Here is an 18,023-nt window from a genome sequence, read left to right on the forward strand (position 1 = left end):
CTCCTGGTCACAGGTGAGAAGACCTCAGGTAGTTTAGCTCCTGGTCACAGGTGAGAAGACCTCAGGTAGTTTAACTCCTGGTCACAGGTGAGACCTCAGGTAGTTTAACTCCTGGTCACAGGTGAGACCTCAGGTAGTTTAGCTCCTGGTCACAGGTGAGACCTCAGGTAGTTTAACTCCTGGTCACAGGTGAGAAGACTTCAGGTAGATTAACTCCTGGTCACAGGTGAGACCTCAGGTAGTTTAACTCCTGGTCACAGGTGAGACCTCAGGTAGTTTAACTCCTGGTCACAGGTGAGACCTCAGGTAGTTTAACTCCTGGTCACAGGTGAGACCTCAGGTAGTTTAACTCCTGGTCACAGGTCAGACCAATGGTTGGTACTTGACGTTCTGGTTGGGACCTGAGACCAGATGTTATTCCAGGAAACAGCTTTTGATCTTGACTTTAATCTATCGACTCTTTCCTTCTCAGCGGAGACGGCTCCGCCCAACTTCCTGCAGAGGCTGCAGAGCTCCTCAGTGACACAGGGCAGCCAGGTGAGGCTGGACATCCGAGTCACAGGGATTCCAACACCTGTGGTGAAGTTCTACAGGGAGGGAGCAGAGATCCAGAGCTCTGCCGACTTCAGGATCCTCCAGGACGGAGACCTGTACAGTCTGCTCATAGCTGAGGCCTTCCCAGAGGATTCTGGGACGTATTCTGTGACGGCCACTAACAGCAGCGGGCGGGCCACATCCACTGCTGAGCTGCTGGTTCAGGGTGAGGACCTCAACTGACCTGACCAGTCAAACAGTCACATGACATCTTAATATTTGAGTTTGAGCCAATTAAACTGACTGGAGGCGGGGGGGTTTGTCACACATTGAACTGTTTGAAGAAAATGAAAACTGTTTTTATTGAATGTTTATTTCTACGTTTTACAGATTCAAATTCTGCTTTTTTGAGGCATTGTTCAGTAACTTCAGATTTTTGTTTATTAAATAAAAATGATGAAGTCATTCATAACATATCATAATATACAGATACTCAGATGATGCTTTTGCTTAGATCCCTTTAATGGTCATTTTTATGTAGCTACATTTACAAAAATAGCATTTTGCATAAACCAACACAAGGCAATTAAGATACAATTAAAAATAGTAATAATAACATAAATAATCAGCTTGTAAAAATATCTGTGCTCAGCAGCTCAGTCTCTTTGATGTATGAGTCTGCTCTTTCTTCAGAAAGTCCTTCTGCGTTATCATTATTATTATTATTACAATTTAAATTTCAGGGGAAGAAGCTGTTCCAGCGAAGAAAACCAAGACGGTGATTTCAACATCTCAGATTTCACAAACTCGTCAAACCCGAGTGGAGAAGGTAGGAGCGCCAGCAGACATTTTGAATCATGTAAAACATAATAAACCTCTGGGTTGACCTCTGGTTTGACCTCTGGGTTGACCTCTGGTTTGTCCTCAGAGGATGGAGGCCAGTTTCCAGGCCACCGCCATGATGGAGATCCAGGGGGAGGGCGGAGAGGTGACACACCAGCTGGCTCACAAGACTCCCCCCCGAGTCCCCCCCAAGCCCATGGCCAAGTCTCCCACCCAGTCCTCGCTGGTCGCCAGGGTGACAGGAGGACGCCAGCAGTCCCCATCACCCGTCAGACATGTTAAGGCGCCAACGCCCACACCAGTCAGGTGGGTGGAGCTTACATTTTATTTTGTTTAATAAAGTTTATGTACGGTGGCCCTGAGGTGCGAAACAAACCACAGAGATTCAACAGGATTTCAGAAATGTGTTGTTTTGCCGCTCAGGGCCACCGTACGTCAGTGTGGATGAGCGGCGAGTGGGCGGGGCGATGATGCTTTTGGGGGTTGGCCTCTGTAGGCCTGTAACGTGACCTCCCTCCCCCGTCTCCAGGCCTGCTTCTCCCACTTCAAGACTCTCCGTCTCCCCCATCAGGCCAGTGAAGTCCCCCATCGCCACCCGCAGACAGGGGGCCGCCGGCGCCGACGTCCTGCCGCCGTGGAAGCAGGGCGACTTCGTGGCCGAGGCCAGCTTCACCAGTATGACCAGTATGAGCAGTATGAGCAGTATGAGCAGTATGACCACCGTCACCCAGCTGGGTCAGGAGCAGCACTGGGAACAGGTCGTCGGGGTCAAAGAGGTGAGGGGGGGCCGACACACAGATTCTCACTGTGATGTCATCGTGACATTGAGATTATTTTCATAAACATGAGGAAAGAAAATTGTTTTTCTATCTATCGTCTTGTCAGTATTTTTTTTTTTGAAAAGTGATGAAACATTTGCATTTTTAAGGTTTTAAATGAAACTTCTGGAACTGCCGTCAGCTCTGTTGTCATGGCAACCTGTCTCCTCAGTCCCTTCTTCAAACGTTGCAGATTGAATGAGCTTGAATGAAATTCTTTCTCTTCACTTCTTAACTGTACAGTTATCGTCAGATTAGTTTCTCTTCAACTGACCTGATGAATCATCACGTTACATTTTAACATCAGAACAACTCGTTCGTCTCTTTTTCAGTTTTTTCTGTTATTTTCAAATGAAGATTTTTAGAAAGAAGTTTTGGTTAAAAAACTGTGAATCTTCATCCTCATCAGACGTCCTCACCATGTTTCCACTTTCTGAATTCTTTCTTGACTGCTCTTCACTTCTTCTGCATGAACTCCTGTGACCTTCCTTTGCTTCGGTTGTTAGCCTCAAACTCTCCCAGAGGATCGAGAATCATCTGAAACGCAACGTGAGTCGAGTTTACACCACGAGGTCATGTGACCCAGAGGTCATGGTTCCGATCAGTCAGACGAGTCAAACGCAATTCAGGGAGGTGCCCATGACATTCACGGTGAAGAAGACGAGTTGTGAGAGCGATGTGGTGATGTCATCAGACGCTGTGAGCGATGAAGAGAGAGTCCGATCTCTCCTCTGTCTTCAACCACAAAGACTTGTCACCAGTTTCAAACTCCTCCTTGATTCAGATGAAGGAACTTTAAACCTCACAACAGAGATGTCTCTGCTGAAGAGACTCCTTCAGGTGTTCTGCTCCATCACCAGCTGGAGCTTCACGGCTCCGCCCTCTTTTGGAGTTCACGTCACAGCAGTTTCTTTTCTTCTCTGCTGATTTCACAGTTTTTGTTTCTGCATGTTGAACAGATAATCGAGCATGTTGTTGTTGTTGTTGTTGTTGTTGTTGTTGTTGTTGTGTCAACACGTGTACATGTTTACAAAAGGGTTAATTTTGTATTTGTGCATAAAGAAAATCCAGGTTCAGAATCTTTGTTAATAATATATAAGGTTTCAAATTTGAGGATGCTGAATAGAAAGACATGTCCCGAGTTCCTGTCTCTGTCCTCCGTCCTGTCCTGCGTGTCCTGAGATCGATGTGCTGCTCATTGTGTCCCCAGGCCGTGGGGGGGCAGAGATCTGGAGCGGTGGCCACAGTGATGGCCGCCGTGGACCTGGCTCGCGTGCGTCAGCCCGTTCAGGTGGAAGTGGGCGGAGCTGCAGAGGCCGAGGTCAGGCAGCAGGTCGGAGGCGGCTGGACAACAAGAGAACAGACGCTCACTGCTCAGTTCACAGCTGAACCGGCCCGGCCGCAGGTTGGAGAGGCAGCGTGACACCATGATTCCATCTATTGTCAAGCAGTGAATCCTTCATGCTGTGGTGCTCGGGTTGTAACACTGAACTCTGTTGCTCCAGATTCAGAAAGCCACAGAAATCCACGTGGACACTGGTCTGGTCTCGTCTCCAGTTCCACATTTCACAGTTTCTAAAGTTTCTGTCCCAAAACCTGAGTCTAGCTCTGAGGTAAGAAGAGGCGACAGCAGAGAGTCATCTGCATTCAAAACAAATCAAACCATAACTCACATTATTAACTGCTAACATCAGCAGTCTGAGTGAAAAGGACGATTAAGGCTGTTTGAACAAGTAGGTTCGAAACAAAACGTCCCACATTATTACTGCCTGTTATTGTGAGGTGTTGCCGTAGTGATTCACTATAATAACATGCAGCTGTCATTTATTAATCCAGCTTCACTTTCCTCCATCATGGCTTTAGTAGCACTAACGGGCTGTGGTGTAACACGCACTGAATCAACCTTTCTTGATGATGCTGTGGCTCTTCCTCTTCTCTGGCTCGGTCAGGTTTCCATCGCCGGCTCCGCTCTCGCTTCTCTGCAGAGAAACTTATCTTCATCCTCCGCCGCCGCTCGAAAGATCACCACGCCCGTCAAGTCGGCCAGTCCGTCTCGCAGAGTGCAGGAGACCAGAGGGACGCCAGAGCCCACTCCGCCGCCGTTCAGCGATTTCCCCGACACATATCAGAGTCATTATGGCGCAGAGACACAGAGGGGGGGGGTGTGTTCGGGGGGGATGGAGAGGAGCGTTGAGGACTGGGGAACCCAGGTTCGTGCTCCAGTCTGAGTCCTGGACTGAGCAGGACAAGAAAACCTGACGAGCAGATGAACGTCAGATCGTTTCTACTTAATCATCAATAAAAGTGTCTTTAACCAGAGGAAAGATTCCACAGACGCTTCTGATCCTCCAGAACCAAACTTCACATTTTGATCCACAGAACTCGTCACTTAGATCAAAAGCAGCTAACGCACCTGACAACATTATTCAAAAGTCCGGTTTTCTTGATTTCTGTTCAAATCTAGGATGAAAGTTCCTGTAATAACTTCAACTTGCTTGTTGATGATCATCCTCACCTCTTCATCACCTTCTTGTGCTGTCTTGTCTTCATGGACGTGAAGTCCTCAGTCCCGTCGTCTGTCTGTGTGAACATGTTGTGGATTTTAAGATTGAGTGAAACATCTGCTGCGGTTCTTTGTGCTAACGAGTGTGTAACTCCATGGCAGGTGGTGGAGGCAGCAGCCGTTCCTTCTGCAGGTGGAGCCGTGGTTCCACCCACACTGGAGTCGGTAAGAAGCAGAGTTCTCCACAAAACCTACAAATTTGTCCACGCAGATTTGGGAATATGACATTTTCTAAAAATGTTTGTCACTTGTCTGCAGGGCTTGAAAAACACAAACGTGACCGAGGGCGAGTCCGTGACCCTGGAGTGTCAGATCAGCGGCCAGCCGGCCCCGGTCATCCTGTGGTTCAGAGAGGACTACAAGATGGAGTGCTCCATCGATTTCCAGATCAGCTACGAGAGCGGCTTCGCCCGGCTGGTGATCCGCGAGGCGTTCGCTGAAGACAGCGGCCGCTTCACCTGCACCGCCACCAGCGAGGCGGGCACCGTCAGCACTTCCTGCTACCTGCTCGTCCAAGGTAACCACCCCCCCCTCAGAACTGTGTCAGCTCATATCTCTGAAGTTAATATAAGGTTTGAGCTTTGGATTTTTATCACATCACAAATGGAAATCTTTCATTATCCTTCTGAAAATCCTCTGGGTTCCTCTTTGTGAAGTAAGAAAACATTAATGATATCAACAATGAGCAAAATAACTGTGACAATCACTTTAGCTTGATCCTGTAGCTCTGGTGGAGACAGAGCTTTGTGAATGTGATGTCAAACTAAGAGATTTTCAACAGCCTATTGCATTACATGAGTGAACCTGATAGAACCACTCCAGCCCACGGTGCCGTCCTCTTGAAACAACTCTCTCTCTCTTTCAGTGTCCGAGGACATCGAGAGCCGGGAGGAGATGACTGTCGTCACCGAACATGTGGAAACTGCTCAAGAGAAGCTGTGAGTCCATCAGACACTTTGTTAAAGTTCACATCGACCAACTGCAATTCCTCAACTGATTTGTGTCTTGTGAGCTCGGCCCTGAAGATCCTGAAATGATATTTGTGTTTCCAGTGAAACCGAAGAAGCCAAAGAGGAAACCATGTCTCAGGTGAGCATGGCCGAGTCAGACAGTGCTGCCGCTGCTCCCTTCTTCATCCAGACACCCAGCGTCCAGAAGCTGGTGGAGGGAGGAAGTGTCCTGTTCCAGTGTCAGGTGGGAGGAAGCCCCAAACCTCACATCATCTGGAAGAAGAGCGGCGTGCCGCTCACCACCGGATACAGGTTTGTGTTTCCTGTCTTTGCTCCATCTTCAGGACAAACTTTATGTTTCAACTGAATGTCTGTCAGGACAGTTCAAGTAATGATGTTTGTGAAGAAGGCATCTGCCTGCATGGGATCACTAGTCATCACCCTTCACTGTCCATCAGATACAAAGTCGCCTACAAGAAGGAGACAGGAGAGTGCAGGTTGGAGATCTCCATGACTTTCGCAGATGACGCCGGAGAATATTCTGTGTTTGTGAAGAATCAGCTCGGAGAAGTGTCAGCCTCAGCCAGCCTGCTGGAGGAAGGTACGTGATCCACTTTACTGAGAACTACGAGAAGAGAAGTTATGTCTTCTAGAACTGCAGAACTAAATCATTTCAAGATGTGTTTCATGTGACGATTGTTTTCTGACAGATGAATACGAAGCCTACATAAAGAAACAGGAAGAAACCTTTAAGACTGAAGTGACCACAGTGGTGCAGGAGGCCAAAGTGGCAGACGTCCCCCCCGTCGTCGTGACCACAATGGAGAGGATGACCACCACCATTATCTCAGGACAGGTGAGATCATTAGGAGTCTTGTAACCGGGAGACATGCTCTTTATGTGTCACTGTGGTCGAGACATCTACTGAAACCACCTCCAGATCCAGATCCAGAAACAGATTCATACAGCAACAGGCACAGTGGTGCAACCACAGAAATTCATTCTTAATGAAGTTCAAAAAGAGACAAATCTTGATAACCAGGACCTATAATCAACAGAGAGTGATTGATGGATTGATTGAAGGTGATTGACAGTCATGGATAAGAGAATGACCTGATCTCTTGTCACATGGGTAGGAATTCCACCTTTCTGCCATCGAGCAGAGGATCATGCAGGAGATCGAGTTCCACCTCATGAGCATCACCTACAGAGAGATCGTGACAGAGGACGGAGAGTTGATGGTGACCGCCACCGCCGAGGACGCCGTGCAGCCGGCCTTCGACACGCCGGTCAAAAACTACAGGATCATCGAGGGAATGGGCGTCACCTTCCACTGCAAAGCAGCTGGAACGCCTCTCCCCAAGGTACAGAGCACTTATGTTTAATAAACAAATATTACATGTTTATGAGAAATTTAAACATGTCAATTCTCCACAGTGGTCTTACAGTAAAATGTTTTCTTTTCCCAGATCGTTTGGTACAAAGACGGCCAGCGCATCCGGCCTGGTGGCCGCTACCAGATGGAGGTTCTTCAGGACGGGCGAGCCAGCCTGCGCCTGCCGGTGGTGCTGCCTGAGGACGAGGGCGTGTACACCGCCTTCGCCGCCAACATGAAGGGAAACGCCGTCAGCTCTGGGAAACTCTATGTGGAGCCGTCCGGAGCTGTCACACCTCAGAGATACACACCACAGCCAGCCATGCAGAGGATCAGGTACGTCTGGACCTTTGAGCGCTAGCAGCTAAAGAGACAGATCTTTTCCACAGGAGCTGGTGGACACCAGAATACTTACTGATTTTAAAAAGTGATTTAAGTATGTATTAGTTCCTACTGGCTCCAGTCATACATATTCACTATAAATCCGACTCCTGTCAACACATTTCAAACTGAAGTCTGGTCCTCAGGTCCACCTCTCCTCGGTCCATGAGCCGCTCGCCGGGTCGCTCTCCCAGCCGTTCGCCCGCTCGCCGTCTGGATGAGACAGATGAGGCTCAACTGGAAAGACTCTACAAACCCGTGTTTGTCATGAAACCGACCTCATGTAAATGCTCAGAGGGACAAACTGCCAGATTTGACTTGAAGGTTGTTGGCAGGCCCATGCCCGAGACCTACTGGTTCCACAATGGTGAGTAAAACACAGATCACATATTAATATACCATGATGTTTAACTGGAGTTGATGGTGTGACAATAATTAGAATCTGTTCATCAGGACAACAAGTGGTTAGTGACTACACCCACAAGATCGTTGTCAAAGAAGACGGGATCCAGTCGCTGATCATCGTCCCGGCCATGCCACAAGACTCTGGAGAATGGACGGTCATCGCTCAGAACAGAGCTGGACGCTCGTCCCTCTCCGTCACGCTCACTGTCGATGGTACAGTTTCTTCTTCCACCACAACTCTTCTCTGTCATTTAGAAGCAGATTCATGTTATGATTTTAAGAGTTCTTGACAATTTGTTTTCTTGTATTCTCAGCTAAAGAAACGTTGGTGCGACCTCAGTTCACCGACAAGCTGAAGAACCTCAGTGTGAAACAAGGCACTCTGGTGGAGCTGGCTGTGAGAGCCATGGGAAACCCGCTGCCTGACATCGTCTGGCTGAAAAACAGTGACATCATCTCACCGCACAAGCACCCCAACATCAGGTCTGTTTGATACTTTCATATTAACAGAGAGACAGTAAACTGAAGGTACAACACTTATTCACATACACTATTTATTACAATTGTCAAATAAATGACTCATAATCAACTTTTATCTTAGTGTGTTAATTTCTTCAGTCCATAGACCAAACTAAAAAATTACAAATAGATCCTGTACGTCAGAGCTTTGGCTTTTAATCAATGGAGGAGCTGCATATTCGTTTGTTGGTAATTCCAAAACTGACGAGATCTGATTCAGTTTCACTTTTACAAAGAAGAAACAGAGGAACATGTAGATTTCCCTAGATTCTGGTTAGAGTAGAACTGTTTGAACTGTATGTATGATGACTAATAACTAGAAAAAGGCAAAAATAACAAAAGACTGGACTGGCTGCACTGGCTCAGTCTAGATCTGTTACCCTGGGAGAATAATAGTAATGTAATGTTATTGTTGTCATAGATATCCTCAAAAGTGAAAGCTAACATAACAAATCCCTTTTCCAGGATTGAAGGAACCAGAGGAGAGGCCAAATTTCAAATTCCCTCAGCCGCTGGCTCAGACAGCGCCTGGTACACAGCGACAGCCATCAACAAGGCTGGTAGAGACACCACCCGCTGCAGAGTCAATGTGGAGGTGGACTATGCTGAACCTGAACCAGAGAGAAAACTTATTATTCCCAAAGGAACCTACAAGGCCAAGGAGATTGCTCCTCCGGAGCTGGAGCCCCTTCATCTGCGATATGGTCAGGAGCAGTGGGAGGAGGGCGACCTCTACGACAAAGAGAAGCAGCAGAAACCACTGTTCAAGAAAAAGCTGACCTCTATCAGAATGAAGCGTTTCGGTCCCGCTCATTTTGAGTGCAGACTGACCCCTATTGGTGACCCCATCATGGTAGTGGAGTGGCTGCACGATGGCAAACCCCTGGATGCTGCTAACAGGCTACGCATGGTCAATGAGTTTGGCTACTGCAGCCTTGACTATGAAGCTGCTTACGCTAGAGACAGCGGTGTCATCACTTGCAGAGCCACAAACAAGTTCGGAGTGGACCAGACCTCGGCCACCCTGATTGTCAAGGATGAGAAGGGTCTTGTTGAGGAGAGTCAGCTTCCTGAAGGCAGGAAGGGAGCTTACAGAATGGATGAGATGGAGCGCCAAGCTCACCAGGGAGGACCCTATGGAGTTAGTGCTGACGACGAGTCTGAGAAGTCCAAACCTGAAATCGTTCTCCTTCCTGAACCAGCCAGAGTGCTTGAAGGCGACATTGCTCGATTCCGTTGCAGGGTGACCGGTTATCCAGCGCCCAAAGTCAACTGGTACCTCAATGGACAACTTATCCGCAAAAGCAAGCGATACAAACTTCGTTATGATGGTATTTACTATTTGGAGATCACTGAAATCAAGTCCTATGACTCAGGAGAGGTCAAAGTGGTGGCAGACAGCAACCTGGGCTCAGCCGAGCACACAGTAAAGCTGGAGATTCAGCAGAAAGAGGACTTTAGAACTCATCTGCGTCGTGCTCCTGAGGCGAAGGCAGCCGAGGCTGCACCTGAACCGGGAAAAACACAATTCGAGGTGGTGAAGGCTGAGACACCTGCAGAGGACTCTCAGCTGAAAGAGGTGGTCACGCTCAAGAAAGCCCAGAGAAACGTCCATGAGAAATCCACGGAGGAGTCAGACGAGCTGAGGGGTAAGTTTAAGCGTAGGACAGAGGAAGGCTATTACGAGTCCATCACCGCGGTGGAGCTCAAGGCACGTAAGAAGGATGAAAGCTATGAGGATCTGCTGAAGAAAACAAAGGACGATCTGCTTCACCGCGCCAAGAAGAAGGAGGAGGCCGAGAAGAAGAAGGAGGAGGAGCGCCTCAAACTTACAGCCAAATCTCTAAAACCAGAGAGAGTCAAGCTCTCAGCCGGTATGGAAGCTCCTAAGATCCTAGAGCGTATCACAAGCCAGACCGTAGCACAAGGTGAAGAAGTTAAGTTCCGAGTCAGAGTCGTGGGCAAACCAGAACCTGAGTGCCAGTGGTTCAAGAACGGTGTTCAGCTGGAGAAGTCAGACCGTGTTTCCTGGTTCTGGCCTGAGGATCATGTGTGTGAACTGGTGATCAGAGACGTCAGAGCAGAGGATTCTGCCAGCGTCATGGTTAAAGCCACCAACACTGCAGGAGAGACTTCAAGCCACGCTTTCCTGCTGGTGCAAGGTAGCACATCCCTCTAACCTTCATTTGTTATTCTCCATTCAAGTTGTGTGTTTTCTAACAAAGGTTTTGTTGCCCTTTTTGCAGCAAAGCAAGTCATCACATTTACACAGAAACTGGAGGAAGTTAGTGCCAAGGAGAAGGACACCATGGCAACCTTTGAATGTGAGACCAACGAGCCATTCATCAAGGTCAAATGGCAGAAGAATAATGTGGATATCTTCACTGGAGACAAGTACAGGATGCACTCTGACAGAAAGGTTCACTTCCTGTCTGTGCTGACGATCGGCATGAGGGATGATGCAGAATATTCCTGCGTTGTTATTGACGACGACGTGAGGACGACTGCAAAGCTTAACGTGGAAGGTGGGTTGTCTTTCACTAAAGAGGACGATACCTCAGTGTCACAGTTTTATTGAGAGATGATGGACACATGTAACTATATCTGAACATTGGTTTAAACTGGTTCAATATAATCTGTTTAAAATATTAAGATTTCTGAGCTAAATCTATTAAATTAGTTGAGGTTTACATACAAAGTTGACAGTGATTGGGCTGTAGACCCTGTATCCAAGTGTCTGACTGTAGATGTCCTGTCTCTGTCATGTCGTGACCAGGAGCTCCTCTGGAGATGTTGAAGCAGCTGGAGAGTACAGAGGTGCCGGAGACGTACTCTGGAGAGTTCGAGTGTCTCGTGTCACGAGAGGACGCGGAAGGAAGCTGGTTTTTCGGAGAAAAGCTGTTGACTCTTGGAAGTAAATACGTCATGTCTTCCCGTCGTGGAAGACACACCCTGTCTGTCAAAGACGTCAAGAAGGAGGACCAAGGAACTTATTCCTTCAAAGTGAATGAGTTCAAGACGAGCGCCTCACTCAAGATGAAATGTAAGTTTCGTAGTAACCAGAGAAATTTGTCATAGAGGTTTGTGTTCTCCAGAGAATAAACCCTAAAGATTTATATTTCCTTCTATATTTACCTGTTGTTTATTTTCCTGGCATTTTCCCATTGATTTACAAAAAGAGTTAAAACCGTAAACAGATTGAGTTTTTTCTTGTTCGCTAGAGGATGAGCTATCTCATGAGGTAAAGGTTAAGAACAGTTCATGTTATTCTGGAAGTATCGGTGCCTGACGGGTTTGTCTGGATGTTCCAGTGCGCCCAGTGACCCTCATGCAGCCGCTGACCGACCTGACGGTCTGCGAGGGCGACATCGCACAGATGGAGGTCAAGTTCTCCCAGGAGAACGTTGAAGGAACCTGGATGAAGAGCGGGCAGCCTGTCACAGCCTCAAACCGAGTCCACATTGTTATCGACAAACAGACCCACAAACTCTTGTTCGAAGACACCAACAAGAGCGACTCTGGAACCTACTCCTTCGTTGTTCCCGATCAGGAGATCTCCACCTCTGCAAAGCTGATCATTCAGAGTGAGTCCCCTCAAAATCATGTTGTTTTCAAAAGAATTTATTTCTTCTCAATAAAACAACAAAACACTTGAATGTTCTTTGCAGCTATCGGAGTGCTGATACCACTAAAGGACACAAGTGCCATTGAGGGCACCAAAGCCGTTCTGGAGGCTAAGATCTCCGCTCAGGACATCAGCTCAGTCAAATGGTTCCACAACGACAAACTGCTGACAGCCAGCGACCGGATCCAGCTGGTGGCGAAAGGATCCAAGCAGCGTCTGGTCGTCAACAGGACGTACGCGTCCGATGAAGGGATCTACAAACTGGTGGTCGGGCGAGCTGATACCAGCTGCAGGTTCACTGTCCAGAGTAAGTTACACCAGTTGCATCCAAACTGGAATATGAAGCTGCTACTGGATCAAAGGTTCCATCTGCTGGACATTTAACAACAATTAAACAATTTTTATTGATGTGAATATGAAAAGTTGTTGATCATTCAGTGACTGTCTCACATCTGTCTCACGACTTGTTTCATCTCAACAGCTGTCCAGATCGTGACCCCGATGAAAAACAAGGAATGCTCCGAGTCTGAGAACGTCACCTTCGAGGTCGAGGTCTCTCACCCGGGTATAGATGCCTACTGGACCTTCAAGAGGCAGCCGCTCAAAGCAGGCGCCAATTACAAGATGGAATCCAAAAACAAGCGCCACACCCTGATTGTCATGAATGCCATGAAGGACGAGGAGGGCGAGTACATGTTTGCTGCCGGGGAGAAGATGTGCAGTGCCTCTCTCACTGTGACAGGTAGGTTTCAGCTTTTTTCTTGATTGATCAACACCAGAGCTGCTTTATATCCCGATATCCTGTTGACCTAACCAAACATCAACCATCACAAGGTGGCGCTATCAAGAAGCCTCTACGTGATCTGGTGGTGGCCGACTCCCAGACTGCCGTGCTGCAGTGTGAGGTCGCCAACCCGGCTGCCGAGGGCAAGTGGCTGAAAGACGGCAAGGCCGTGGACTTCAACGAGAACGTGGAGAGCGAGGTGAACGGCACTGTCCGACGCCTCGTCATCATCATCACCAAAGCAACCGACATCGGAGAGTACACCTATCAGGTCGCCACCTCCAAGACCTCCGCCACCCTGAAGGTTGAGGGTAAGTCCAGCTTCATGAAGGAGAGCATCACAGCTCTTAGGCTGAGATCCACAAACATAGAAAGCTCCAAAACCAATAATGAATCCTGATGTTTGTCTCCACAGCTGTGAAGGTAAAGAAGACCCTGAAGAACCAGAACGTGGTCCAGACTCAAGACGCTGTTTTCATCCTGGAGCTCACCCACGAAGATGTGAGGGGAGCACAGTGGATCAAGAACGGTGTCGAGATCCAGCCCAGCAACAAATACGAGATCACTATCGAAGGCACCGTCCACAGCCTGAAGATCAACAACTGCTCCACCAACGATGAGTCGGTTTACTCCTTTAAACTCGGGAAACTCTCTGCGAATGCCAGACTGAACGTTGAATGTAAGAAACCACTGATTCATCCCATTCTGAATGATTCGTTACACATGTCAGGTGTTTAACTCACAAGTAAAGAAGTTCAGTTACACAACAAACTGTGAAATACTTTCCAACAGCAATAAGGATCCTAAAGAAGCCGAAGGACGTGACCTCCCTGTTGGGTGCGAGCGCGGCGTTCGAGCTCGGCATCTCCGAGGACGACATTCCGGTCAAATGGATGTTCAACAAAATGGAGTTGAGGCCCAACGAGCACTACAGGATGCTCTCTGAGAAGAAGACGCACAAACTGTTTGTCCAGGATGTTGACACCAGCAAAGAGGGAGAGTACACGGCCGTGGTCGGACACATGCAGTGCAGCGCACGCCTCATCGTCGAGTGTGAGTCTCCTCACCCCCCCGACTCTAGCATCTGTGAAGATGGACAGTTTATGAAGAACGATTACCTTCAACTGTTACCTGAGGGTTTTGAGGATGTTGACACATGGTTTTTATTCATAAGATCCAACAGTGTTTACAATGTGGATCTTATTACATTTTGCTGAACCTGCTCATTTCATTTGAAGCCTGTTACCACAGAAGTTATTACACTTTCATTGGCATGAAAACCATCATTCAGGCCGATGGTGATTTAAATGTTTATAAGGTTGTTTTCAGATGATAATGGACGACCTCGATAACGACCTTGATGCTGGAAACATAAAATCTTAGAAAATAAGGAGCCATCTCACATTTATTTAGGTTTCAATTGAATCCAAGTTTAATTTTGAGTGACACCTCAAACAGTTATTTTTTCACCGTACTGATATCCTAAACAAGCTATATGTCTGAATTGGAATTAATATTAAATATTCCGACATTTTCTCTCAGCTCTGCGAGTCACCAAACGCATGAAGAGCGTGGAGGTGCCCGAGACTCGGGTGGCCACGTTCGAGTGTGAGGTTTCTCACTTCAACGTCCCGTCCACGTGGCTGAAGGACGGCGTGGAGATCGAGATGAGCGAGAAGTTCAGGATCGTGGTCCAAGGGAAACTTCACCAGCTGAAGATCACGAACAGCAGCAGGGACGACTCGGCCGAGTACACGTTCGTCTGTGGCAACGACCGAGTCTCCGCCACGCTCACCGTCAGCCGTGAGTTCTCAAGCTTAGTCTGCACTCATTTGACCTGTGACCCTCAAATATCTACATTAATGTCTACATGAATCATTGATTTATATTATTAACGGTTTATCATTAACTGATAAACCATTAATTCACCTTTGAAAACACAACAGTAACTTTAATTTGTCCATTAATGTAAAACACTAAACTTCTAAGGGTTGTCTGTCTTTCCTGTGTTCTCCAATATTAACCATATATTCATTTCCTTACTTTCATTTCCTTACTCAATTGCTTTATTTGTGTTTAAACCTTGTTTTACATTAAAATGAATTTTTTAAAGACAGAAAATGTAAATTTGTACAATATTTTTTACATAAATCAAAACACATTAATAACACTTACCTGGTTGTGGGTTTGTGGAATATTTCAAATGAATAAATCAGAATTGAAGGTGTTGATTTAGGGCTGAGATCTAACTTTCTATCTGTCACTTCTGTTGTTTTCCAGCGATTGTGATCGCGACGATGCTGCAGAACGTGAACGCTCAGGAGAAAGACTCTGTCACATTCGAAGTAAACATTAACTTCGAGGATATTGCGTACAAGTGGCTGAAGAACGGCGTGGAGATCCGCTCCACGGACAAGTGCCAGGCTCGTTGTCGACAGCTCACACACACGCTGTGCCTCAGGAGCGTCCATTTTGGAGACAGTGCTGAATACTCCTTCGTGGCTGGTTCTGCAGTGACCACCGCCAAACTCTATGTTGAGGGTAAGACATTTTGATCTCACTTAACCTCTGTGATTTTTCTTATCCAGCCCTAAGTGAGCAACTGGAGCCTCAAAACAATCACCACAAGAAACTCCTAAAGGAACCTTCGAGTCCAGGACATCTGGAACCCCGTTAGAGCATTCTGAACCACTTAACATCTCAGTAACATCTCAGAGAACATGAACATGAGCACCTCATAAAGTCGAGCAGAACCTTTATTACCTTGTGAAGAATCCACCTTGTCGTAGAGAACAGGAGTTGGATGTTGAAGCTCACATTTATGCAGGTTTCTCACGTCAGTCCTGGTGTTTGTTTCCATTGCAGCTCGTGTGGTTGAGTTCACCAAACATCTGAAGGACCTGAAGAGCACAGAGAAGAAGAGGGCGACGTTTGAATGTGAACTCTCTGAACCCAACATCCAGGTGATGTGGATGAAAGACAGTCAGGAGCTGGAGATGTCTGACAGGTAGATGCTAATATTCAGCAGGTAAAACCACCAACAAAACCGAAGTCATGAAATAAACCTTCTCATGTTGCTCTGTTTGTTGCAGATATAAAATGACCTCAGATAAGTTCCTGCACCGTCTGGTTCTGCCGTCTGTCCGCCTGTCTGACGCCGGAGAGTACACGGCCGTGGCCGGGTCCAGTCTGTCCAAGGGACAGCTGGCGGTGGAGGGACGAGACGTCCAGATCTCCGAGCCGGCGAGCAGAGACATCACAGTGAGTTCACCCATCCACCCATCGAGCTCAGAACAGACCAGCGCAAATCATTCATTCTGCTGAAATGAAAACGTTCTGGATCAGATGGATTCAGAATTGAAATCCCAGGTGTTCACCTCCTCTTGTGTTTTCAGGTGGTTGAGAAACTCAGAGCGACCTTTGAGTTCGAGGTGAACGAGGACGACGTGGACGGGCGCTGGCTGAGGAACGGGCTGGAGATCCAGTTCTCAGTGGAGGAGAGGTTCAGCTACGCCACCATCAGGAGGCTGCACCGCCTCACCATCTCCGAGACGTTCAGGAGCGACGCCGGCGAGTACGTCTTCTCAGCCGGGAGGAACAAGAGCATCATGAACCTGCACGTCAAGCGTAAGAGCTCTGAGCGTTCGTCAGGAATCCACCTGCTGGACATGTGTGGACATGAGATAAAACCCAGGACCTGTCAGAGAGAGTGTGTGTCTGTGTGTGTGTGTGTCTGTGTGTGTGTGTGTGTGTGTGTGTGTGTGTGTCTGTGTGTGTGTGTGTGTGTGTGTGTGTGTGTGTGTGTGTGTGTGTGTGTGTGTGTCTGTCTGTGTGTGTGTGTGTGTGTGTGTGTGTGTGTGTGTGTGTGTGTGTGTGTGTGTGTGTCTGTCTGTGTGTGTGTGTCTGTCTGTGTGTGTGTGTGTGTGTGTGTGTGTGTGTGTGTGTGTGTGTCTGTGTGTGTGTGAGTGTGTGTGTGTGTGTGTGTCTGTGTGTGTGTGTGTGTGTGTGTCTGTGTGTGTGTGTGTGTGTGTCTGTGTCTGTGTGTGTGTGTCTGTGTGTGTGTGTGTGTGTGTGTGTGTGTGTGTGTGTTTCTGTGTGTGTGTGTGTGTGTGTCTGTGTGTGTGTGTGTGTCTGTCTGTGTGTGTGTGTGTGTGTGTGTGTGTGTGTGTGTGTGTGTGTGTGTGTGTGTGTGTGTGTGTGAGTGTGTGTGTGTGTGTGTGTCTGTGTGTGTGTGTGTGTGTGTCTGTGTGTGTGTGTGTGTGTGTGTGTGTGTGTGTGTGTGTGTGTGTGTGTGTGTGTTTCTGTGTGTGTGTGTGTGTGTGTCTGTGTGTGTGTGTCCGTGTGTGTGTGTCTGTGTGTGTCTGTGTGTGTGTGTGGTCCAATACACATTATTATGTATGAAACTTTGTATTGAAGAGACTATATTTAAGTTATCTCAGTTCTTACTAACGCTATGAAGGTGATCAATGTGATAACAAATGAAAGTTAACTGTATTTATTTTCCGAACCAGACCCCAGTGACAGTTTCAGGAACTGTGAATTATCGCTTGTGGAAAACGTTTGTCACTTCCTGTCTCCAGTGCCCGAGCCTCCGGAGATCGTGCGGCAGCTGCAGCCGCAGCGCGTGGCGTCCGGCAGGTCGGTGCGCTTCTCGGTGCAGGTCAGCGGCCTCCCGGCGCCTCAGGTGTCCTGGTACAAGGACGCTCAGGCTCTGTGCATCAGCGACAACTGCAAGTTCCTCCACGACGGAAACGCGCACGCGCTGCTGCTGCTGGAGGTTTCCCCCCCCGACGCCGCGGCCTACAGCTGCGAGGCCAGGAACGACTACGGAGCGGCCACGAGCTCGGCTCTTCTCACGGTCGAAGGTAAATGATCCGAGCGAAGCTTCGAGCTGCTGGAACCTTCCTTCCCATCAGTTGTCGTACGGTTCCACAGCAGCTGAGCTGGTGATGAAACCTTCGACCTGGACATAAAACAGAAAGAATGAAGAAAGTCTCCTTAAATGTGTGATTTATTTACATGATTGATTCGATCAGAGCTGTAATCTTTGTGTTGATGTTCAGTCCCTGAGGTGGTGGAGACGCTGGCTCGGGTCCCGGCTCCGGTCCTGGTCCAGCCCCTGAGACCCGTCCTGGTCTCTGAGGGACACTCGGCCCAGTTCCAGTGCACCGTGTCTGGGGAAGGTAACGACCACAGCGCCCCCTTGTGGAACTTATTCTACTAAAC

At 48.0% G+C, this 18,023-nt stretch overlaps 1 protein-coding gene across 1 annotated transcript in view; it reads left to right on the forward strand.

Moving 5' to 3' along the window:
• Positions 1-18,023, forward strand: part of ttn.1 (titin, tandem duplicate 1) — a 148,380-nt gene that overhangs the window by 1,112 nt on the left and 129,245 nt on the right. The window contains 31 exon segments of the mRNA XM_061089000.1: positions 473-760; positions 1,278-1,363; positions 1,463-1,683; positions 1,907-2,153; positions 4,861-4,923; positions 5,017-5,275; positions 5,624-5,696; positions 5,811-6,020; positions 6,167-6,309; positions 6,419-6,564; positions 6,845-7,072; positions 7,178-7,419; positions 7,611-7,831; positions 7,918-8,082; positions 8,184-8,352; positions 8,854-10,550; positions 10,635-10,913; positions 11,165-11,431; positions 11,700-11,972; positions 12,057-12,320; positions 12,495-12,755; positions 12,848-13,108; positions 13,213-13,476; positions 13,590-13,850; positions 14,340-14,600; positions 15,078-15,338; positions 15,663-15,804; positions 15,890-16,058; positions 16,193-16,424; positions 17,378-17,662; positions 17,861-17,980. Of these exon segments, the coding sequence (XP_060944983.1) occupies positions 473-760; positions 1,278-1,363; positions 1,463-1,683; positions 1,907-2,153; positions 4,861-4,923; positions 5,017-5,275; positions 5,624-5,696; positions 5,811-6,020; positions 6,167-6,309; positions 6,419-6,564; positions 6,845-7,072; positions 7,178-7,419; positions 7,611-7,831; positions 7,918-8,082; positions 8,184-8,352; positions 8,854-10,550; positions 10,635-10,913; positions 11,165-11,431; positions 11,700-11,972; positions 12,057-12,320; positions 12,495-12,755; positions 12,848-13,108; positions 13,213-13,476; positions 13,590-13,850; positions 14,340-14,600; positions 15,078-15,338; positions 15,663-15,804; positions 15,890-16,058; positions 16,193-16,424; positions 17,378-17,662; positions 17,861-17,980 (8,058 nt within the window).

This window comes from Limanda limanda, chromosome 16, assembly GCF_963576545.1.
Source record: "Limanda limanda chromosome 16, fLimLim1.1, whole genome shotgun sequence".
Classification (NCBI taxonomy): Eukaryota; Metazoa; Chordata; class Actinopteri; order Pleuronectiformes; family Pleuronectidae; genus Limanda; species Limanda limanda.